We start from the raw sequence: 25,542 nt of genomic DNA, 5'->3' as shown, positions 1-25,542 counted from the left end.
ACCTAAGACATTATTTTTGTTCTGAATTAGGCCTTGTATGATGCCTTGTTATGGTGGTTGCTCAACTGATGAAGCTTTATCTTGGAACCTCAGTCTACTGGCAACTCTGATGAATAAACAAGAGACTGTTACCATGAATAATTTTACTCAACATTTTTACATTTTCATTTCAGCTGTTGTCATTGAGTTCTGAGTCTGTACTGAAGCTTGGGTTTTATGCTAATATTTCAGATGTGATATTTGAATTTTATCATTGAGATTTAATATTTACTTTTTTTAAAAGTGCTAGATTTTTTGCCTGTGCATACAAATACTGTAGCTCCATCTGTTGTAGATTTCTTCTTGGTTCAAGTAGAGGGAGTACTCCTCCCAACCATTCTGAAGAGTCTCTTCTCCGACATTACAGCTACTACTGCTAAACTGTGTGTTTATGTACCTTTAAATTGCCTGTCAATATATAGCAACCCCGTTAATTCAAGAGGTTTTTCTTAGGCAAGTAACACTGAAGAAGTGATTTTGCCAATTCCTTTCTCTGACATATAGCCAAGGATCAACTTAATATAAAATTCTAACTCACAAGAGTGAAGAATACCCCACTCATACAATCTGAGAAAGCAGGTTAATACCTGTGGGGTTAAGAAAAAGAAAATTGTATTATTTGGACGATAAATGATTTTATATATATATATATATATATATATATATATATATATATATATATATATATATATATCTCCTGTCTATATTGTGAGTGGCTACTGTAGAAACAGAAAAAGGTGTTTTTATTTTAAAAAGAAAAAATAGAATGAACATCTACAAAGTATGAAGATTCAATAGATCTAAAAATTCATTTATACTTGAGAATTCTTTATTTACAATGCTAAGGAGGTAAAGGTTTCCCCTGACGTTAAGTCCAGTCATGTCTGACTCTGGGGGTTGGTGCTCATCTCCATTTCTAAGCCAAAGAGCCGGCGTTGTCCGTAGACACCTCCAAGGTCATGTGGCCGGCATGACTGCATGGAGCGCCGTTACCTTCCTGCCGAAGCGGTACCTATTGATCTACTCACATTGGCATGTTTTCGAACTGCTAGGTTGGCAGGAGCTGGAGCTAACAGCAGTCGCTCACGCCACTCCCGGGGTTTGAACCTGGGACCTTTCGGTCTCCAGCTCAGTGCTTTAACGCACTTCGCCACCGGGGCTATTAAACAATGCTATTAAACTGTTTATGTTTTACTGTAATGAGGTTTTCAGCAAAACAAGCTTCTGAATAATTTTCATGTAGTGTTTTATTTTTTAACTCCATGTGTTGCATTTATTACATTTTTACATGATTAAGAAGTAGAATTAATCTTAAACTGGTAGAGTCTGAAACTGTGCACAGAAAAGCCATGTTTTCAGTATTCAATCTCTCAGGCTATATTACTATTCTGATATTTGACCATGTAATAAGAGAAAAGTTACTGGAATCTGCTAGTACAGTCTCCTCTGTTTATAGTATAAAGACTTCTCAATCCTTTCAATACCATCAACCACAGTGCCATGCCACAGAGAGGTCACTGTAACGAAGCAAACGGATTCACCACTTTTCAGTTTCTCTAGGCCATCTAGTACCAGCAAAAAGAATAAAAATTGTGTTTCAGGCTAGATTCTTGCTACCATTTACCATATTTCATCCCATAATAGTCATACCTTTTATTCCTTTTTTCCCTTTCAAAAAGCTGAGTGTGACTATTATGCAGTGAAAAAATGAAGGCCTATGGAACCTCCCGTGGTGGCAGCTGAGGGCGACCCCATAAGCCTCTTCCACTAGCATGGGCTGGTGAACTGGCAGCCAAAAAAAGTCATCTAGGTCTTGCCTGCCAGCAGAGCCGGTGAAGGAGGACTATGGGATCTCCTTCGGTTTCCAGCAGTGGTGATGACTATTATGCAATGACATAGGGTAATTATAAATGGAAGGGGTATATTAAACAAGAAACAAAAAAAGTAGCACACTACAAAGGTGCTAAAAATGTTCAGATAAGCACAGATGGTCTATAATTTCTTTTAGTGAGCATAATAAAATAGCAAAAATCTGGACTATTGACTATACATATATGAGCTATGCCATACAGTCCTGTGGGTGGTCATATGAAACCAAGTTTTGAAATTACTTTCAAGAGGAATTAACATATAGTGGGCTCTTGGTATCCTCTGAGGCTTTTGGTTCAAGGACTGCTGTAGATACAAAAAAAACACCATGATGCTAAAATCCCATTAGACAGTGGCAAAGTAAAATGATGTCTCTTATATCACGCATCACTATGGGATATCAAGGAATAACTCGCAATCAAATGGATGAATTTCCTACAGGAGCAAATCTATACATACAATCTCAGAGGCATTACTACAGCAGGCAAACTTCAATAGCTCCATGAAGACTATCTAGATATCGACAAGTAGTGGTTGTGATGACCTATGGGCCTTGTAGTCCTGCTCATGACATTGTGATGCCTGATGAAGAAGAAAACTTGGGTTTTTTACCTTCCCAGTCAGAACTGGATTCTCCCCAGACAGATTCTTTCCAGCCAGATCTGGGAACCTTGCACCTGCAAGAGGGTTATGTTCCAGAAGTATGTCAAACAAACACTGAGGCTACATCTCCTGTGTTTTCTCGCCATGAGTTTTGTAAACAACAGAGAGGTTTGGAAGCGGCCTCGCGCAGGAGTGCTAGAATAATTGCTAAGAATTTAGCCAATTAAGCCTGCTTTCCATGAGAATCTTTAAGGAGTCAAACATCTGGTCTCAGAGATTAGCTTTCGTTTCTGGTTCCCAGAGAACTGCTCTCGGCGGGAAAGTTAGACTCTATATAGGTGTTTTACCCGCGGAGTAACCTTGCGGAGTCAATTCGTCAGCCTCCGGAGCGAGTTGTGTCTGGACAGCGCGCTCCGCTTCAAGCCTCGTTCCTGCTCAAGCCTTGTCCTTGTTTCCAGCCTTCGCTCCTGTTTCCCAGCCTTTGTTTACCTACGGACCTTGCCTTGTTTCCCAGGACTAAACCTTGCCTTGTTTCACGGATTTTACCAAGTTATTCCACGGACCTTGTTCTTGTTCCTCGTTATCTTGTTCCACGATTCAAGCCTTGTTTCAAGTATCAAGTTATTTCCTAGCCTTGCTCAAGTTCATGGACTAAAGGACCTTGTCATCTCCCCTCACTTTGCCTGGCAAAGTGAGTGTTTCGGTTATTGGATTACAACTTTGGACCTTAATATTTCATATTGGACATTGTTTCTTTGGACTAATTTTGACCTTTCCTGAAAGGTCTGCTTCTGGACTAACTTTTACATTTGCTTTTATTAACTTTATATATTTCCTTAATAAAGATATTAGATAGAATCTGGCCTCTGCGTATGGTTATTGGTGCTCTGTAGCCTGGGTCGTGACAGTTTGACTCCGCCACCCATAAGCACCAATTAACCAAGGCCAGAATGTCTACCGGAACCGTGCCGGGCGGCCAGCCGATTACCTACACCATCGACAAGGATGAGGTGGACCGAATCCGTGATAAGCTCAATGCACAGGATGGGGAAATAAAGGGTTTGAAGGAACGCGGAATCCGTCTTCCGGCCATGGCGTTGCCAACCAAGTTTACTGGAGAAGCTTCTAAGGTTCATGTTTTCCGTCGCCAATGTCAAGCTTATCTAGAGGCCCGTGATGCCGAGTTTCCCCAGGAAGACATCAAGGTGGTGTGGATTTACAGTCTCCTAGACGGACCAGCGGCTAACTGGGCGACGGCTCTGTTCGACCAAGCCTCCCCACATCTAAGGTCAGCGCAACATTTCTTGGACCACCTTAAGGCGACCTGGGGAATCGAGGACAATTTGGAGGCAGCCGGGCACAAACTCCGCCGCCTCTTCCAAGGAGACAGACCCATGTCTCAGTACATAGCCGAGTTCCGAGTGCTGGCCCACAACACCGGCTGGAACGATGTTGCCCTCAGAGGACAATTTCGGGAGGGTCTCAACATTGAAATGCTGGAGGAAATCTCCAAGGTGGATCCTCCCCAAACGCTTGAAGCACTCATCGATCAATGTTTACGGGCTGAAGTCATGATTGCCAACAGGAAACAGTGGGTACGAGGCCAGAGCGGTAGAGCTGGGGCAAAACCCCCCGCTCCCGCCAGCGTTCAGCCGCGCCCAGTGTGGAGACCCCCACCACCATCCCCATACCCCAGAGGGAGCGAGGAGGTGCCGATGCAGTTGGGCAATGTGCGTCCCAGATTAGATGCCGCCGAGAAGGCCCGCCGCCAACGCCTAAATCTCTGTTGGTATTGCGGGAATGGGGGCCACTTCGCCAGAGAGTGCCCAGCCAAAGGGAAGCCCGCCGCCCGTCTTGCGGCGGCGTCCTCCACGGAGACGAAGGCGTCTGAGGCGGCTGGCACACAGCCGGCGGGGGAAGCCAACGACCGGGCGTAGAGAGGCTCGCCAACCCGGTCAAGAAACCCATTCAAGAGCCGCCAACCGGGGTCCTGTTCCTTCTAGTGGTCACCTTATGGTCAGCAAAAAAGGGACCCGTCATGATCCACGCCATGATAGACTCAGGAGCTACCAACAATTTCATTGATAGAGAGTATGCCGACTCTCTGGGATTACAATATCATGACTTCAAGAATGCCCGTGTGGTGCAAGCCATCGATGGCCGTCCTCTCAAGACGGGCCCCGTAAGCCAGTGGTCGGAACCCACCAGGATGTGGATAAGGGAACATATGGAAGAGATTTCCTTCTTTGTCACTGAGGTTCCCCATTTCCCTGTGATTTTGGGGATTCCATGGCTGACACTTCACGACCCAAGCATCTCCTGGTCCAACAGAGAACTGCAGTTTGCTTCAAAGTACTGCCAAAACCATTGCCTCGTAGCCAAGGTCTGCCATGCCACAGACACCGAGCCCATTATCACCTTGCCAAAGAAGTACTCCGAGTATTGGGATGTATTCAATGAAAAAGAAGCCGAAAAATTACCCCCACATAGACCTTATGACTGTGCCATTGACTTGGTGGAGGGGGCCCCGATCCCGCGAGGGCATCTCTACTCCCTGACTGAACCAGAGCAAGAAGCTCTCAGGGAATTCATAGAGACAAACCTTCGCAAGGGATTCATCAGACCCTCTCAATCCCCAGCCGCCTCCCCAGTGATGTTTGTGAAGAAGAAGTCAGGGGAATTACGCTTGGTGGTGGACTACAGAGCATTGAACAATATCACTAAGCGGAACAGCTATCCCCTGCCCTTAATCTCGGATCTACTAGACCGACTTCGAGGAGCCAAGGTCTACACCAAGCTGGACCTACGGGGGGCTTATAATCTAGTTCGCATCAGAGAAGGGGACGAGTGGAAGACCGCCTTCCAGACTAAATTCGGATTATTCGAGTCCCGAGTTATGAATTATGGATTATGCGGAGCTCCCGCAACGTTCCAGCATTTTGTCAATGACATTTTTCAGGACTATCTAGATCGGTTCTTGATCATCTACCTGGACGATTTTTTGGTGTTTTCTAGATCACAATCAGAACATGAGAACCACGTTAAAATGGTGTTACAACGATTGCGGGATCATGGACTTTATGCCAAGCTGGAAAAATGCGCTTTTGATCTACAAGAGGTAGATTTCCTGGGGTACCGCATCTCGCCTCTAGGGCTCTCCATGGACCCGGCAAAAGTTTCAGCAGTATTGGAATGGCGGGCGCCAACCAACAAGAAAGAGGTGCAGCGATTCTTGGGGTTCGCGAACTATTACCGCAAGTTCATTCCAGACTTTGCCCGCTGGTCTGACCCAATCACCAGCTGCATCCGTGGGAAACAGCCCTTCCGCTGGACTGATCAAGCAGAGAAAGGGTTCCAGCAACTAAAGAAATTATTCACATCCCAGCCAATCCTTCAGCATCCAGATCCTGAAACCCTTTTTGTGGTGCAAGCGGACGCCTCTGATGTGGCAATTGGGGCTGTGCTCCTACAACCGGTGGGAGATCACCTTCATCCTTGTGCCTATTATTCTCGTCAACTTACCGCACCAGAGAGGAACTATACCATTTGGGAAAAAGAACTATTAGCCATAAAGGCAGCTTTTGAAACTTGGAGACATTGGCTAGAAGGGGCCAAATTTCCCATTGAAGTCCACACTGATCATCGGAATCTAGAACATCTAAGAACTGCCCGCAAGCTAAATCAGAGGCAGCAACGTTGGGCTTTATTCTTTGAACGTTTCAACTTCCAGATTCATTATGTGACCCCAGCCCAAACCAAGCAAGCAGACGCCCTGTCACGTAAACCGGAATACGCTGCAGGACGCAAGGAGACCTTTGAATCCCAACTACTACAACCCGAGAACTTTGCCACGCTCACAGTGGGGAACACCAAATCCACTCCCATTGAATCAACTCCTTCTACTCCAGGACCCATCAGTGCTCAAGAAATCAGGGCTAGTCAGCAAGCAGATGCCTGGGCGCAGGACCAACTTCGTCAAGGTCTGCATTTTCCCTTTTCGCTTAAAGATGGACTGCTTTGCTATAGAAATCATGTTTATATCCCACCCGGACCGGGCAGGGAAAAAGCACTTCGTCTGTGTCATGACTGCAAACCAGCAGGGCATTTCGGACTATTTAAAACCATGCATTTGATCCTAAGAGATTTCTGGTGGCCCAAGATCCGCAAAGATGTGGAAAAATATGTCAACACCTGCCCAGTATGCCAGCGCTCCAAGATAAGAAGGGAGAAGCCCTCAGGCCTTCTACACCCCCTTCCTACCCCATCTCGCCCATGGGAAATAATTTCTGCGGATTTTATCACTGACTTACCACCTTCCTGTGGATTCACCACGATCCTAGTGGTGGTGGACCTTTTCACCAAGTTAGCCCATTTCATTCCCTGTGAAGGCCTTCCCACGGCCCAAGAGACTGCAGATTTATTCCTCCAACATGTTTTCAGACTACATGGATTGCCCAAGAGTTTGGTCACAGACCGTGGATCCCAATTCACCTCTCGTTTCTGGAAGGCACTACAAAAACTATTGGGCATAGACTCTCGTTTATCTTCAGCTCATCATCCCCAAACGGATGGGCAAACGGAGCGCACCAATGCCACTTTGGAACAGTACCTTCGCTGTTATGTAAACTACCAACAGGACAATTGGGCTTCTCTGTTACCACTGTCGGAGTTTGCCTACAACAATGGAGTCCAGGCTTCTACAAAAGAAACGCCGTTCTTTGCAAACTACGGCTTCCATCCACGTTTCTTTCCCCCTGTCATTGAAACTTCAGAAGTTCCCGCAGCAGAAGATTGGCTGCAGGAACTCACAGCGGTGCAACAACTTTTGCTCCAGCAACTGGAACAAGCCAAGGAGGACTATAAACGTCACGCGGACAAACATCGCCAGCCGGGCCCCGAAATCAAGGTAGGAGATCGGGTTTTTCTGTCCACTCGCTTTTTGCCCTCCCATCGCCCTTGCCGGAAGTTAGATGCCCGTTTCATTGGCCCCTATCCAGTGGTGGCGCAATTAAACCCCGTGACTTTCAAACTCCAACTTCCGCGTTCAATGCGCATTCACCCAGTGTTTCACCGCTCCCTGCTCCTTCCGGCGGATGGTGTGCGGTCAGATGTAGACCGGCCGGCCCCCGTCCCTATTTTGGTGGATGGGGAGGACGAGTTCGAGGTTCAGGACATTTTGGATTCTCGCTTTCACCGCCGCCGCCTGCAATATCTCATTGACTGGGTGGGTTTTGGCCCTGAGGAACGCTCTTGGGAAGACGCCTCCACAGTCCATGCTCCTGATCTAACCCGTCGCTTTCATCAGACCTATCCCGCCAAGCCACGACCTCGCGCCTCGGGGAGAGAGTTCCAGTTTGGGAGGGGGCTTGAGGAGGGGGATAGTGTGATGACCTATGGGCCTTGTAGTCCTGCTCATGACATTGTGATGCCTGATGAAGAAGAAAACTTGGGTTTTTTACCTTCCCAGTCAGAACTGGATTCTCCCCAGACAGATTCTTCCCAGCCAGATCTGGGAACCTTGCACCTGCAAGAGGGTTATGTTCCAGAAGTATGTCAAACAAACACTGAGGCTACATCTCCTGTGTTTTCTCGCCATGAGTTTTGTAAACAACAGAGAGGTTTGGAAGCGGCCTCGCGCAGGAGTGCTAGAATAATTGCTAAGAATTTAGCCAATTAAGCCTGCTTTCCATGAGAATCTTTAAGGAGTCAAACATCTGGTCTCAGAGATTAGCTTTCGTTTCTGGTTCCCAGAGAACTGCTCTCGGCGGGAAAGTTAGACTCTATATAGGTGTTTTACCCGCGGAGTAACCTTGCGGAGTCAATTCGTCAGCCTCCGGAGCGAGTTGTGTCTGGACAGCGCGCTCCGCTTCAAGCCTCGTTCCTGCTCAAGCCTTGTCCTTGTTTCCAGCCTTCGCTCCTGTTTCCCAGCCTTTGTTTACCTACGGACCTTGCCTTGTTTCCCAGGACTAAACCTTGCCTTGTTTCACGGATTTTACCAAGTTATTCCACGGACCTTGTTCTTGTTCCTCGTTATCTTGTTCCACGATTCAAGCCTTGTTTCAAGTATCAAGTTATTTCCTAGCCTTGCTCAAGTTCATGGACTAAAGGACCTTGTCATCTCCCCTCACTTTGCCTGGCAAAGTGAGTGTTTCGGTTATTGGATTACAACTTTGGACCTTAATATTTCATATTGGACATTGTTTCTTTGGACTAATTTTGACCTTTCCTGAAAGGTCTGCTTCTGGACTAACTTTTACATTTGCTTTTATTAACTTTATATATTTCCTTAATAAAGATATTAGATAGAATCTGGCCTCTGCGTATGGTTATTGGTGCTCTGTAGCCTGGGTCGTGACAGTGGTAGAACCTCATCAAACTGCAACCCATGATTCCCTAACATCAAGCCTTTATAGTTAAAGTGGTGTCAAACTGCATTAATTCTTTGGTGTCAATGTACCAGTTGTTCATATTATAGGGGAAGCCTCCAATCCTTACTAATCACCTCTCATAATATTCTAAGCTTTGAAAAAAGAAAATCTCCCAGCAGCTTGCTGGAATGTGGAAGAAGAATGAAAGTAACAATGTGGATTTATCCCTCTCAATCTCTTCTACAGCTCAAAATGAGAAAAAGGGCAAAGTCCTGTTCATACCACTGTACCATTCAGATTTGAGATTAGGCGAACCGCTTCCTGGTCACCTAGCTGTTATTGAAGGATGGATGAAAGTCTCACTGCTATCTGTAATTATTCCTTTGATTCTCAACCTTTCTTCCTGCAACATGCACCTAAATATTAAAAGGCTTACTTAGAACTATGTTACTTCAAATCCCTTCTCCAAAGTGGGCCCTCAGTATCCATCGGGGTTTGGTTCCAGGAACCCATACAGGTATCAAAACCCATGGATACTCAAATGCTATTATACACAATGATGTAATAAAGTACTATCCCTTCTACAAAATGGCAAACAACTAAAACAAGTGATGGAGAGGACCCAAGGATCTGTGAAATGGAGGCAGGCTTCAGTATGGCATGCCTAAACATCAGTGTTGTGCCCGGTATGTGGCAAAAGCAAGATTTGCTTTTTGGAACCCCCCCCCCCCCTCTTAATAAGGATTTCCAAGCCATGGTAGGTTGTAGAACATGGAGATATGGATAACCAACTGTAACTGAAAAGTGACAATATATTTTAGTGCCAGAATGAGCTTGACCAACGCTGAAAAAGCATTTGCTAGTATTCTCCAAAAACCTGGCTACTGACATGGTCTTGGATACAGTTTCCAGTTTCTTAGCCAGATTAATAAGCTGTTAATGTATTTTAAATATCCTGGTATCCTGAGGCACTAAGCTGCTAGAACTGCCTCAGAGATCTGGTCTGTTGCAATTATTTTTCATAAATGTGTAATATTCTTTTTGCACACACATCTCCCCCATGTCCCACTGAACTTTTGACCTGGTCAATGATGAGCAACCTCCTCCCCTCCAAACTCACAGCTGCGAGTCTTGAAAAAAAGGAACCCTGAGCCTTGTCAAGCAGCTGCCTCTGCTGAAGCCAGCATGGGGGCTTGGCTGTTCAACACTCTCTTCCCATAACAATACCCAGAGCCTGGCCTGATGGATGCACTACTTTATCTGTGCCAACCAGCTTTATAAATTCAGCCCCCTTCCTTAGCCTCTCATTACGCAATGGCTCAGGAAAAAGAAAAACATCTGCTTCCCAGATTCTGAGACCTACAGCTGCTGGTGGCAGCCCACATCTGGAAGCATCACCTTCTTCCAGTCTAGTGAACACAAGGTTGTGGAATGATGATAAAAAAAGAGGAGAGCTCAGGTTACAATGATGAAAACCAAAGTCTTTTTCAAGTATCTCCTGTGAAGAGAGCCATAAAAGATCAGTCTACAAAAAAAGTTGTCTTCTGTTCTTTATCACCACTGATCAGTCCAGCTGGGTCAGATCTTATAGGTCTGCACTGATTGAGGGCTGTTCAGGCACCTAAAAGACTAATCTGTTTAATTCACTACTGTATGACTATCACATAAACACCTGATGTTGTCATTTAGGGATCTGAAATATTTAACCAATCCAGGAGGAAAAATTATCAAATTATGATTCTATGTCACATGTGAGATTGCAGAGATCAATTGCTGGTGTGAAACATAAAACCAGGCTGTAATTTGTTTCCCTAAGCACCAATTTTCAGGAAACAAACAATAATCCCTAAGAGAATATACCATCCATCCCAGGAATTGTCAGACACTAGTTTTTGCCTTACAATCCTCTCTATCCAATATAGCCTGTGGTGACGGATTCCATAATCAAAGTGGCAGTTCAAAAACATCTCCAAGACAAGAGTTGCCACCTCATAATCAAGGCCAATCAAGATGTAAGATTAAGGTCTTTCTGAACCTTGTGTTTGCTTTTATTCATAAACAAAATAGGAAGACCTACATAAATACTGTTCTACCACAATTTGGTCCTCAGTTCTTCTAAGTTCCTTTCCCGGCTTTACAACTGCTGTTCCACCTGACTACAACAAAGGGAGACGTGAGAGTGATTTGGCTGGGTCCATTTGCCATTTGTTTCTTTCTCTCCCAGAACTGTCATGTTAAGCCATTCCCCCAGCTGAGCATAAGATAAGGTAACACAGTGTAGTCTACTATATTAGCTTATCTAGAAACCTATCAGTTTAGCTACTCTTCACTCAAAACAGCCATTTTATCTCACCATAGTATTCCTGAAGTAGTCCTGAAGCTATTAAAAATCAGTGTCTGAACTGGCAATTCATGTTGCTTCCTTTTCTGTTTGTGTCATAGCAATGAAATTATACATTTATGGCAGGAGGTTATTTTCTGCAGTTTTCCACAACATCTAGAAAACATTAGGTTCTGTGCCTCACTTATTTATTATTGCATTATTCTGTCTCTTATATTGAATTTTAAAAGAAAGAAAACCTTAAGGACTTCACAAATAACAGTTTTTGCTTTTCCTGTGGCAGTGCTCTAACTCATTTAATTGATAAGTTTAAAAATATGATCCTATTTGGTTTTGTTTTACTGTATTAGATAGTTTAATCATTGTAGATCTGCATGTGACCAAAAGTCAGAATGAAATAACACACATGACTCCAATCTTTTAAAAGGAAATTGTGTAAAACAGATCATGTTATAATATGCACATTATCAGAATCCACAGTAGTCTAAAATGGGTTTTGGCAGAAGCCAAAAAGGGATCAATAAGGTTTCTTTTATACTGTAATATTAATCACAAGAGCACAAAAAATTTTCATCTTTCTCCATATTGTAGCCTAGGGAATACTAGAAAGTAAGCCAATAGTACATCTGAGAATTAGCAAGTGTGGGCATGTTATGTGCCTTTAAGTTATTGCCAACCTATGGCAAACTTACAGCAAAATTTGTTCAGTATGAAGATTGCCTTTGTCTTCCTCTGAGTTTGAGGGAGCCTAACTTGTCCTAGATCAGCCAGTGGACTCCCATGACTAAGCAGGGATTTGAAACCTGCTCTTCAGAGTCAAAGTCCGATGCACAAACTACAATACCACGTTAGCGGTAAAATTACTGGTGAATTTAGAATTGCTTGATGTCCATTACTGTCCATATCAATACAAAATATGTGGGGAGTAACATGTGAAAAAGAGAGTTGTGGGGTTAGATGCAGAGTTAATGACTCTTAACAGTTGAGACATCCCCTCTATATGTGGGTAGTTGAGTGAGGATGGTTTTGCAATTCCTCTGCTGATTAATAAAGAAACATAAAAGCTTTACATTCCTTACTCTTTTTCAGTGATAGTTCATATCCAGAAACTCAGTTTCCACTACAATTCATAACAGAAGCAGTAGCCCTATAAACACTTTGGACAAACCAATTTTGGAGTCTCAGAAGACAAGAGAACATGAGGAAGAATTAGAATAAGTCAGATCTGCTTAAATTCTTTGCTTGTTGCTCATTAGTTTCCTGTCAGCAATCTAGTTTGTTTTTGCACACTGCTTTGAAAGTAATAGTGATCATTACTTTTATGAAGAGCAGAAGTCTATTCTTGTTATAATTTTACTAAATTCTATTAAGATTCGCTATTTGATCAAGCATTGACAAGTCAGTTGCCTAATTTTCAAGACAGTCAGCCTTTGACTTTTGCAAACTTTATTTACAGATTTGACTCTATAGGTCCTCCAGTGTGACTCCTTGGTCAACAATCTCTAGAAGCTGTCTATAGAGTTGTCCTGGAGAATGTAGAAATTCCTAGAAAGATATTATCTCAGGTAAAAAATAGCAACGTTTTACTTGCAGTTTTTTCTTTTAAGGGATTCCTGTACCCCTTTTCTATTGCACAGGGTTCCTGTAGCCCTAACTACAGTGAATGTGGAGGGGTGATTATATCTAACAATGAAACAAGGAGGACATATCAATGGGTTAGTGATAGTTCAAATGTATTTCAAAGAACCTTACTTTTGTGTCATGCAGCCAGATCCCAGGGCTGAATTTCCAAGCCCTGAATCTGACTTCATAACATAAACATGCGAGCACCTGGCGGGAGAAGATAAAATGAGCCTGGGAACTCAGGGGTGAAAGTATAAACAATTATAATTGCTGTAGTGTGGGGGGGATAGAAACCTTGGTGGAAATGTAATCCAGAAGGTGGGGTTTGATGATGATATTTGCGTGTGATATTACGTTGCATCAGAAGTGATAAAATTAGATGTATGTAAACATTAGGTCATTCTCGACTTTTCCAAAGTCATGTATTCTTCAATAAAGATTGTGTTTGAGAGCAGCTGTCTTTGATCTGCGTTCAGACTGGTCCTTTGAAGTAAGCCTGACATTAAAGTCGAGAATCCCATTTCTCACCCTCCTGCGGAATTCGCAGTGAAGTGATAATGAGCGAGGAAGAAGATCAAAGCCCAAATGAGGCAGAGAGGCCTTTGCAAGGGGCCCGGCCGAAGAGAGAAGAGACGCTGCAAGCCATAGCTTCCTCTACGGGGTACCCCAAGCCGAACGGCGTGACCCAGAGAATTCCCAGGATCGGAAGAGGCGTCTCTGCAGCTGCAGAAACCAGTTGGGGATCTGGAGGAAGTATGCCGGAGACCGTGGCCCTGCGGTTATCCATCCTGGAAACTAATTTATCCAGGCTGTCGGAAACCGTGGGGAGATTGGTGCCATTATTGGAAGAGAATCTCCAAAAGGAGGCCAGCCGATATGGCGCCGAGAGAGAACCAAGCAAAGAAGGAGATTGGAGCCAGAGGGGCCAGCGGGCGTCAACGCAGAGCCCCGTGGCGGCAAGGGACGAGGGAGATGAGGAATACTGGCAGGAGCTGCAGTTCCGGGACAGCATGGCGCGAGAAGTGGAGCGTCAGCGAGCCCTGGGGACCCTGAGGCCGCCGTCTCCAACAGAGCTCCCAACCCCCCGAATGGGCGTCGGGGTGGAAAGGCCACTGGGGCCAGGGATCGGGTCCAGTGGATTCGCAGACGAAGGCGGAGAGGAGCGGGGGGTCCAGGAAGAGGAGGAGGATGTGCCGTACGACGAGGAAAGGCGAGATGAGGGGGCTACAGCTAGGCCAGTATGCGGATGGGCGGAAGAGCCAACAGCGGCGGCAGACTTCCAGGAGCCGCGCAGAATGACCACCGGAGTGGGGCGCGGCGTGTTCCAAGGAGCCACCCGAGGAAACCTGATGCAACCCTTCCCCATGCCGCCCAGACAATATCAAAGGGCTGCAGAATGGATGCCTAGAAGGGAAGATCTCAAGCTGGAATACGGAGGGGAATCAGAGGAACTGAACTTTTTTCTAATTAGCATTAGAGGATACATGGAAGACAACGCACACACATTTCCCTCCGAAGCAAGCAGGGTTCGAGCCATCGGCAACACACTAAAGCGAGGAGCAGCCAGCTGGTATGTGCAATTGCATGCCAGACGCGACCCATGCCTGAGGTCAGTGCCCCGCTTCCTCGCCGCACTGGAGAACCGGTTCAGAGACCGGCTAGAGCAATTGAGGGCTCGAGACCAGCTGAAAGGAATAAAACAGAGGGACAAAACAGTGCCCGAGTACGCAGAGGAATTCCTCCACCTCGCGGAAAGGGTACCAGAGTGGTCTGAAGTGACCAAAGTGGAGTTATTTAAAGAGGGACTACGCCCCGAGATTTTCAGCTGGGCAGCGCACAGAGATGACCCCGAAACGCTCCAGGGATGGATTCAACTAGCGGGGCGCGTCGAATCCACCCTGGCCCAAGTAAAGCGCTTCAGGAGCAGCAGCGGCCAGCAAAGACCGGTGGCGAGAGGTCGAGGAAAAATGAAGGAACAGAGGCAGGGAAATGGAAAACGCAAATGATGGAATGTTGGAATCAAGTGACTGCTTCGTTAAAAGAAGCACACAAAAAGTATAAAACGTTCGCAGACAGAAAGAGGGTGGAAGGCGATAAATTAAATAAAGGAGATCTAGTGTGGTTAAGTACCCAAAACATCAAATTGGGGTTACCTTCAAGAAAACTGGGCCCCAAATATATTGGACCATTCAGAATACAGGGTGTTATCAATGAAGTGACTTTCCAATTGGCATTGCCAAAAAGTTTAGGGAAAATACACCCAGTCTTCCATCGCAGCTTGCTGAAAAAATATATGGGGACTTTAGACAAAATGGACCCATAGAGTTATTGTTTGATTTGTTTCAGGACTATGGTGAAAGAAGAACCGAGGAGGAGGACGAAGAAAACGGGGGCGCCATGTCATGCAGCCAGATCCCAGGGCTGAATTTCCAAGCCCTGAATCTGACTTCATAACATAAACATGCGAGCACCTGGCGGGAGAAGATAAAATGAGCCTGGGAACTCAGGGGTGAAAGTATAAACAATTATAATTGCTGTAGTGTGGGGGGGATAGAAACCTTGGTGGAAATGTAATCCAGAAGGTGGGGTTTGATGATGATATTTGCGTGTGATATTACGTTGCATCAGAAGTGATAAAATTAGATGTATGTAAACATTAGGTCATTCTCGACTTTTCCAAAGTCATGTATTCTTCAATAAAGATTGTGTTTGAGAGCAGCTGTCTTTGATCTGCGTTCAGACTGGTCCTTTGAAGTAAGCCTGACACTTTTGAGCAAACATGACCAGGATCAGATTACAAAAGATATTTAACACATGTGTTTCATAGTACTCGAGATCAGTTATTTTCAAAAGAAAATTAAAATACATGTTGTGGGAAAGGGAATCATATTTTTCATTTAAAATAGGCCATATCACTTTTCCTTCACGGCACTCCATTGCTGAAGACACAATCTCCTCCTCAAGCATGTCTAGGTCACCGGTCTGGCTAGGGCAATGGGACTGCAAATGTTATGGTAACATAACAGCTCCACTATGCACTCTGGGATCATAATATTTATGAGTGCGATTATAAGAAAGTGTGGATTTGAATGCTGGGCAAAAAAACAAAAACAATTGGCAATATATAAGGCTTGCAGAAACTCCATAACCACCTTAGTGGCCTTCATATATGACGTTTTCTTCATTTAAAGCAGAAACTGTGATCTCATGGCCTTCCAAATGACACCAAGCTATAACTTCCAGCATACTGGATGGCAAACTACATTACCTACGGATGGTGGACATTGAAATCCAACACTTGAAGGGTACAAATTCTTGACAATCTTACCAAGAACCTATTAATACAGAGGGGCCATTCAAACACTGATAATTTTCTAAATATACTTGACTCTAATGTTTACAAGCTGGGGTACAAACACACTATAAAATATCAGAACTATTGTTGCGACTATAATCCAATTTAAATAATTGTGTTAGCACCACAGCAAAAAAGTCACAAAAGTCATGGATATTTAACAGAAATGGTAAAAATGTAAACAGGAGACCTTCAGTTTCAGGAACACAGAGTTATAATTGATTGTTATGAGATTTATAAAATTTCTGCAAAAACGCTGGTGTTCATTAACAGTTGCAAAGTGGCCAAGATTTGTATAAATAGTTAATGAAATCATTGTAGGTCAACTTCTGTTAAAGCTCACATTTAATAATATTCTTAAGGGTCCAAAACCTATTTGTGAAGTTTGTTTCCAAATGGTACTAAATCTAGAAAATGGAAAAATGGGTTATAGCTGGCAGCACATAGTTGGCTAGGATTAGAATAGTATGTACAGATCAAAACTATCTAAATGTATCAAATCACTTTGGTACAGGGCTCATAAAATGGCATTTGTAGCAAATGAATGTATATCTTCAGCTTGTTTTTTTCAATTTCTGTAAAATTTGTTCAGATGGATTTGGTATCTTTTGAAAACAAGTTCCACATTTTGGAGAAATGTGCTTTTATTGTTATCACTCTTTCTAAAGATTGTATTGATTTTTCAATTGGTCATTCCAGCCTTCCTCCACAGCCTACAGCAAACATCCCTCTTACTGATCCTTATTCCTGTTTCATGTAAAATGCTTCCCCACTTGACACCTGTATCAATACATTAAAACAGAAGACGTGTATAAGGGAAAGGTCTTGTCTACAACTGCTGTCCCTATTCTGGATTAAAACACTACTGCTAAAAGAAATTAAGGACTTCTCTGATTATACTAACACTTTGCTTCCAACCTTCTAAGGCAGGACTGTACCTTCAGGAGACTGAACTCTGCAGAGTTACTGAAAGAGTATCAATGTACCAACAGTGCAGTAGCCTTAAAATTATTTGATGAACCTCCATCAGAGATTCAGTGCCCCAATAAGACTTTCTCTTTACAGAAGAAATGGAAACACTTTCTCCAAGGTCCCGTGACTTTCATCTCTATAGTTTTGTCATTTGTCCCATATATACATTCGACATAAACTGACACTTGCACTTTTCTAGTAATCCTGTTTCCCATCAGTACATTTCCATTTTCTCCTATAGTACCGTGCTTTTGGAAATCCCTACATAAAATGTCTACAACTGTACTTTTGTCTCAGATGCACTGTGGTACAATGGTTTGAGTGCTAGATTAGGACTCCAGGAAACCAAGATTCAAATCTATACTCAGACATGGAAATATGCTAGATGACTGAGATGACTAAGATGAAGGCAATGCCAAACCTTCTCTGAATAAATCTTGGCAAGCAAACCTTAGAAAAGGTTCACCATAAGTCACAGTCAAATTGAAGACACATAACAAATCTCTGTCTCAGCTGACTTTCACAGATCACAACCTTCTATTTCCAAGCCTATCGAGTTAAAAAGTCTTCTTTTCTTGAATACATATGTGTGTGTGGGCCCTTCCACACAGCCATATAACCCAGAATATCAAGGCAGGAAATCCCACAAAATCTGCTTTGAACTGGAATATATGGAAGTGGACTCAGATGACTCAGTTCAAAGCAGATATTGTGGGATTTCCTGCCTTGATATTCTGGATTATATGGCTGTGTGGAAGGGCCCTGTGTGTATTATATTATAAATTTCCATCCAAAATGTATTTCTCTGTAAACAAATGGGCGCAGAAATAGCTTTATATATATATATAAAAAAGGTCAAGCATAATCTTCAAAATCTTTCTCCCCATTCTCCAAAAGAGAGACTGTTCTGATTTAAAATTACATTGCAAGTCACCGTGTGTTCTGTTTGGGAAAAAAAGATGGGATATAAATCAATTTCTTTTTAAGAAATCCAGATGATATTCAGCATGTTCTAGTCCCTGAAATCCAAGCAGATTCACTTGTGAAGCAAACCAGATGCTAATTCAGGCTTTCAAAGGTGAAAGGCTATTGCAATTGCCCTTTATCATTGTAAATTCAAGATCTTTCTTTCCTTTCACATGCTGGGACTGAGAACCTTCTTTCAAGGGCCTGCATCAATCCATGGGGGAGGTGCTGTCTTTGCTAAGGAGCTCCCAACACTGGGAGATCCATTCAAATATTTAGCACTACATAAAGGATTCTCCCCTCCTCCAAAATTCACATCCTGTTCTAGGCGTTTAAAGATTCTCACATCCTGTTGAACTAAGTACCTTAGAAAAAGAGCCTTGGCCACCTTTGAAAATTCATCACGCTGCTATTCTTAACATCCCTGGAGTATATCCAGCTGATAACACTAAAGACAAAAACAAAGAATCCTGACATGTCTCCTCCCTTCTGTAACATTCATACCCAAAATTGTCTACAAGGCACTGTAGTCACAACCCAAAACAATGGTACACATGAACTTGCATCAAATATATTAAATACATTTTACTGTTAGGATGTGGGCTAACCATCCATGCAAAATTTATTAGATCAGAAGATAGACTTCAATATCTGTAAAGATAGCAAGCAAGTTTTCCAGATAGATGGAGGGTAGGGTTAGAGGTGATTTAACGTTTACTCAAGACTTTTATTTTATGCCCTATAAAATGTGTGGAAGCTATATCAGCAGAAGTCACTTAATGACTTCCTCAAATCCTACATAATATTTTGCAATATTTCGATATGGAGTTATGAATGCACTATTAAATTGCAGGGTAATATCCCTATCTCAATAAATGGTCAGTGTCTGACAGGACTCAGCAGTTAACATCCTGAATGTGAGTTACATTTTAAAAGGAACAAGCTGAAGGATTCTTTATTATTCCTTTGGGGTGGAATGGAGCCCATACTAAATTTTGTCTAGGTAGCCTCTACACTGCTTTTCTCATGTCTTAAGTGAAGTGTGATAGTGTATAGGTCAGGGGTCCTCAAACTTTTAAAGCAGAGGGCTGGTCCACAATCCTTCAGACTGTTGAGGGGCTGAATTATCATTTGGGAGTAAAAACCGAACAAATTCCTATGCACACTGCACATACGTTATTTGTAGTGCAGAACAACAACAATAACAATAAAAGAACAATACAATATTTAAAAATGAAAATAATTTTAACCAACATAAACCTATCAGGATTTCAATAGGAAGTGTGGGCCTGCTTCTGGCCAATGAGATAGTCAGGTTAATTAGGATTGTTGTTGTTGTTGTTGTGTGTCTTCAAGTCATTTCAGACTTTGGGCGAGCCTAAGTCCAAAATTATTTATTTATTCATTTACTACATTTACTTACTACATTTATATCCCACCCTTCTCACCCGGAAGGGAACTCAGAGCAGCTTATGTACATACAATATATTATATTATTAGCATAGCACAATATTAGCATTATATTATATTGAACTATACCACTATACTGTAATATTATATGTAATATATAACATATAATTAATATTATTATATGATATTATTGTTAGCATCGTATTGTATAAAATGATAATATTATTATCAATATTATATGTATATACAATATATTATTAAAATTGATATAAATATATTATATTATAAATGAGGGCGGGGGCCAGGTAAATTACCTTGGAGGGCCGCACCCGGCCCCCGGGCCTTAGTTTGGGGACCCCTGGTATAGGTCATAGAAGGCCAAACTCCTCCTTAGCACTGCCACCATTTTAAGCAGCCTTTGGGGAGAAGTACATGTTTTCTATATTCCAAACGGAAGTCTGAGACATACATATTTTATAATGATGGGTAATAAATGTTCCAGGTGATATATGATAGTTCACAATATTAAAGCAGCAATTCATTATAAAGAACCTAGTTTCTTATGGGCTGCCAAAATCTTCACATGTCAACACATGCTCTTTTAATTCGTCTTTCAAATTCTTACACCTCAGTAGCAGCAGAAAAGCAATCCTTATTTCCTTGGCCATTATGTCTCAATCACTTAATATTTTGCTTCTATAGTTTTCTCCTAGAGTCTCAGGAAACCAGCTTCTCGTACTTGACAAGAACTGCTTTTCATGTACACTTTAAAGTTTGAAAGAGCATCAGAGGCACAAAAGTTGTTACATCTGCTATAAACAGATGGTAAACCCCAGGTTTAATCACATTGGCCTAAGCTGCTTAGGATCTTGGGAGTATGAGCCAGAGGCCCTGGGAGGTCTGCTTGGGGTACAGTAACACAAATACACCACCAGGTTCTTCTGTCTGATGATATTAACAATTTTTTCCACATTCTGAAATGAAGTTCATGCAGTTTTACCTGTACTGCTTAACATCAGCAAAGTGCAAAACATTTTATTTCTGAGGATGTGCACAGGAACAAATGAGCAACCATTTCCAGAAAATTAATGAATTTGCTGAATGAATGAAGCAAGGCTGCCAGGATTCCAAGAAAAGGCTGTCATAACTAGAAGACTTAGAAGCAAGTCTAAGTTTCTAGCTGCAGCAATAAAAAGTCTGGAAATGCATTGTTCACTGCTTTACTGAATCTTTGTACTCAGATTTCTCATTTCCATTTGGATGACTTTAAGCAGGCTGCTATTCTGTGAAAAGGACAAGTCCACATTTCAGAGAATAGAGGGGAAAAAGAAGGTATTGGTCTTCCTGTACAAAACTGGCCGGCAGATTATCACAAAGCCCTGCACCTCCATGGCAAGCAGGCAGAAGCAAAACACTCACCCCCACTCTTCTCTTCCCCTCTCCCTTTGCCCCAGCAGGATAATGGCAGAAAAACAAACTCTTTTTAAGGCATTAGGCTGTCAAGAAGGGCAAGAAGGAAGGACAGATAGGAAGGAACAGATCTTATGTGGGGAGAAAGATCAAAACCCCTCTCTTTTTCCTTGCCCAATGCTGGAGCTTTTCAAAGTGGAGAGAGCTGCGAAATGGGTGGCTTTAAATGCAGAGGCCCATCCGGACCAAGACCTCCGGGTAACAAAAGCCACACACCCCCCGGGGGACATACAGAGATCCAAGGGGCTGCTTTGGGCAGAGAAGGACTGGAAACCGTACACACTTAGTAGCAAGGACTCCTCGGGTTTGCAAAGAACACAATCCTGCTCAACAAGACGCGCCCATGGGGCACAGAACAATCCGAGTTAATTGCTTCGACAACACATTAAATCTGGGTTAAACTTCTGAAATCCATGACAGAAACCAAGACTGACTTTGCTGGTATTCTTGGGGGGGCGGGGGGGCGGATCCAAAACTATTCACACCAATCTCTAAAAGGATGAGGAGAGAGCCAGCATTTCTCAGCCACGACGCGAGCTTAAGACTCGCCTCGCCAGATTCAATGGGGATTTTACATGGGATGGCAGTTTCACACGACTGCGATTGTCGCGCGCAGATGGCGGGCGCTTTCCCCACAAACTGCGTCCATCGGGGAACTGGAGACTCAGCCGCCACCACCACCACTTTTGGGGGACATCGAAATCCGGAATTACACACACACACACACACACACACACATCCTTTGGGACCCTTGCCCTCGCCTTCACAAGGGATGGGGGCCACTCGCGGGCCCCTTCGACCCCAACCATGTAATAATGCAGTTCAACAGGACAACAAACTCCCGCAAAAGCGCGCAAAACAAGCCCTCCCTTCGCGCGCTCCATCAGGGCTCAAGAGGTTTTGTGCCTTCACCATCCGGGCCTCAAATGGGTCGCCCATTGAGGAGCGGTTGAGGGGGGACAAGCTTGTTTTCTGCTGCCCTGGAGACTACTAATAATAATAAATCACCATCATCATAATCATATTTTTTTGTAGACCGCCCTATCTCCCCCGATGGGACTCGGCGGTTTCCAACACTTATGGCAGACATTCAGTGCCAACAAATAAATAATAATAATAATAATAATACTTTATTCTTATATCCCGCCCCATCTCCCCAAGGGGACTCGGGGCGGCTTACAAAGGGGCCATGCCCAAACAATATAAAAATACAACAGTAAAAACAAATTCAAACACAGCAATGAATACATCAAAAAAGCATACAACAACAATTTAAAAACAATTAAAACATGTTCAATGCTCTGGAGCGGTATAGTTGGTACTTCAAATAAACATGGGAACAAATTGCATCAAAACAAAACAAAACAACAATTACTAGAACTTAACCGAATATAAACCTAGACACATAAGATGGTATTTTAATAAATCTAGACACATAAATGGTATTTTGACTCTCAGTGAGGAAAACACATATTTAAACAGGAATATTTCAATATTGCTGGAAAGAGAGGAGATGCTAGAGCTAAACCTCCTGACGGTCAGAGCCGTGGGAGGTTTCTGGATGGCCATCTGTGGGGAGGGATTGATTTGTGTCCCTGTATGGCAAAACAGTCTCTTCCAAACCCTTGTATGAACTTTTTCAGTAAAGTCGATCAAGCAGGGACAAGCTAGGGCTCTTCGGGTGTTTTGGACTTCAACTCCCACCATTCCTCACAGCCTCAGGCCCTTTCCTTTTCCCCCTCAGCCGCTTAAGCGGCTGAGGGGGAAAAGGAAGGGGCCTGAGGCTGTGAGGAATGGTGGGAGCTGAAGTCCAAAACACCCGAAGAGCCCAAGCTTGGCCTAGATGGCTCTACGGTTATAACACCGGTTTGGAACTGCGTTAAAAGTTCGGAGTAGATGAGGCCCACTGCCCGACGCCAGCTCACCTCGATCTCGAAGTCGGGGAGCCGGAAGGCGGTCCTGAAGAGGGAGCAGAAGTGAGCGATGGCCGGCACTTCCCACCAGGAGCGCAGCTCGCTCAGGAGACCCGTTGCCGTCAGTGTCCCCTCAGGGCCTCCACTCCCGGCCGAAGAGGTAGAGATCACCACCGCCGCCGCCGCCGAGGCTCCTCCGCACCCCCCGTCCTCTTCGGGGCACATCGCCGCGCGGGAGCCCCTCTTCTTTACCCGCTTTCTCTCCGGCCTTTTCCCCTCAGCTGCCGCCTCCTCCGCGCCGGCTCCTCCTCATGGGGCTTCTCCTCAGGCGCGGACCCATCTCCCGCCCGACAATGCCTCCTTCGACAGACAGACCCTCCGCCGCAGAAACAGATGGGCTCCGGCCTGAGGGGGGAGGGGCGCGGGGCGCTGAGGAGAATGAGAGAGAGAGAGACACACACACACACACAAGGCGCGAGGGCAAAGGGGGCGTGGCTTCCCCTCCGAGCCGATGTTCTCAGATCAAACTCTGGCTTCTCTTAGCCTGGGAAGGGGGCGGAGCCTAAGCGGCGAACTTTTTTTTTTTTTAAAGCCCTCAAAGGAAGGAGGGAAAGGCAAAGGGGGCGTGGCCTCGTTTTGAAAGCCGTTAAAAGGCTGCGCGAGGCGGAGGAGGAGGAGGAGGAGCGGCTTTTCCGCGCACGAGGCGTGGGCGGGGCCCGCTCTTTATCATAACAACAGCTTTGCCCCGCCTTTGCTTCTCGCCGGTAGCCAATCGGGTCTCTCAAGGTGGGCGTGGCGAATGAGGGGCGTATTCTCGTTGGCTGAGGGAAAGAAGTGGGCCTTTCCTCATAGGAGAAAGGGGTTGGAGGGGGCGGGGCTTGGTCATTTGGGCACCTCAACGGTGTCTCAGGCTCCTCAGTTGATTGGCAGCAGCCGCTGGGGTTGTTTTGGGTCAGCGGTGTAGCCCGCTTTCTGTTCTTCTAGAGTAGAGGGTGTTTATGGATTTTTTTTCTAATTAATTTTTACTTCTCTGCGGTGGCTCCCCGGCTCTGGAATTCCCTCCCCAGGGAGATTAGGTTAGCACCAACCCTCACTGTTTGGAAGAAATTAAAAACATGGCTGTTCTGTTGTGCTTTTGAGTAGACAAGTCCGTTATAACCTGTTCCATATCTACATTGAAACTTGCCCTGTTTACTTTTTAGTTTGATTCCCGTTCAGATTTATCTTCCCTACCTCTTGTTTCTATTTGATGTATATGGTATTTGTAATAGACACTCCCTAAATCAGTTTTGATTATCGCCCAGATGTTATCCTATATTGGACCTTTAATGCCTGGATGATTGTTTAACATTTTAACTATGCCGATTTTAACTATGACCTGTTTAAATTGTTTTTAAATTGTGTTGTCTGATGTCTAAATTGTTATTTTATGATTTTATGTGATTATATTGGGCTTGTTCCCTGTGTGAGCTGCCCCGAGTCCCCTGCTGGGGAGATGGAGGTGGCATGCAAAAATAAATTTATTATTACAGTAGAATCTCACTTATCCAACATAAATGGGCCAGCAGAACGTTGCATAAGCGAATATGTTGGATAATAAGGAGGGATTAAGGAAAAGCCTATTAAACATCAAATTAAGTTATGATTTTACAAATTAAGCACTAAAGCATAATGTTTAACAACAAATTTGACGGAAAAAGTAGTTCAATACGCAGTAATGCTATGTAGTAATTACTGTATTTATGAATTTAGCACCAAAATATCCCGATGTATTGAAAACATTGACCACAAAAATGCGTTGGATAGTCCAGAACGTTGGGTAAGCGAGTGTTGGATAAATGAGACTCTACTGTATTATTATTACTTCCAAGCTCTACCAGGATCTGGTATTGTCTGGCATTTTTGTAAAACTTCAAATGGATGTAAACATATTCAATGCTATATTGAATTGTAGTAGTTGACAGATACAGGAAATGAAATCTATCGGTGTTTTTACTACTTAGTTTCGGAAAAACGTTACCTTGATGCTTTCGAGTTGCAACTACCAATTTAGGATTAATTAATGTTCCAATTTTGGAAGCAATTTGCTTTGCATATTATTTGTTCTAGTGCGTATGCATCTGTTCTGAATCCACACTGCTTAAATCAGATTTGAAACCAGACACAAATTTGACATTGTGTTGTCGAAGCCTTTCATGGCTGGAATCACTGGGTTGCTGTGACTTTTCTGGGCCATGTTTCAGAAGCATTCTCTCCTGACATTTTGCCCTCATCTATGGCAGGCATTGAATAACCTTGCAGCTTCAAAGCCTGGCTGCTTCCTGCCTGGGTGGATCTTTTGTTGGGAGGTGTTAGCTGGCCCTGATTGTTTCTTGTCTGGAATTCCCCTGTTTTCTGAGTATTGTTCTTTATTTACTATCCTGATTTTAGAGGGGTTTTTTTAATACTGGTAGCTAGATTGTGTTTGTTTTCATGGTTTCCTCCTTTCTGTTCAAATTGTTCACATGCTTGTGGATTTCAATAATTTCTCTGTGTAGTCTGACATGGTGGCGGTTAGCATTTCTGTGTTCTCAAATTATATGCTGTGTCCTGGTTGGTTTCTTGAAGGAACTG

At 43.7% G+C, this 25,542-nt stretch overlaps 1 protein-coding gene across 1 annotated transcript in view; it reads right to left on the bottom strand.

Moving 5' to 3' along the window:
- The window catches only part of LOC100554039 (chromatin remodeling regulator CECR2), a 145,000-nt gene extending 121,453 nt beyond the window's left edge, over positions 1–23,547 (bottom strand). The window contains exon 1 of the mRNA XM_008110475.3: positions 22,942–23,547. Coding sequence (XP_008108682.2) covers positions 22,942–23,154 — 213 coding nt within the window. The 5' untranslated portion in view covers positions 23,155–23,547. The remainder of the gene's footprint in view (positions 1–22,941) is intronic.
- Positions 23,548–25,542: the final 1,995 nt, after the last annotated feature.

Source organism: Anolis carolinensis, chromosome 5 (assembly GCF_035594765.1).
Source record: "Anolis carolinensis isolate JA03-04 chromosome 5, rAnoCar3.1.pri, whole genome shotgun sequence".
Classification (NCBI taxonomy): Eukaryota; Metazoa; Chordata; class Lepidosauria; order Squamata; family Dactyloidae; genus Anolis; species Anolis carolinensis.
This window is presented reverse-complemented; position numbering and strand designations above follow the sequence as displayed.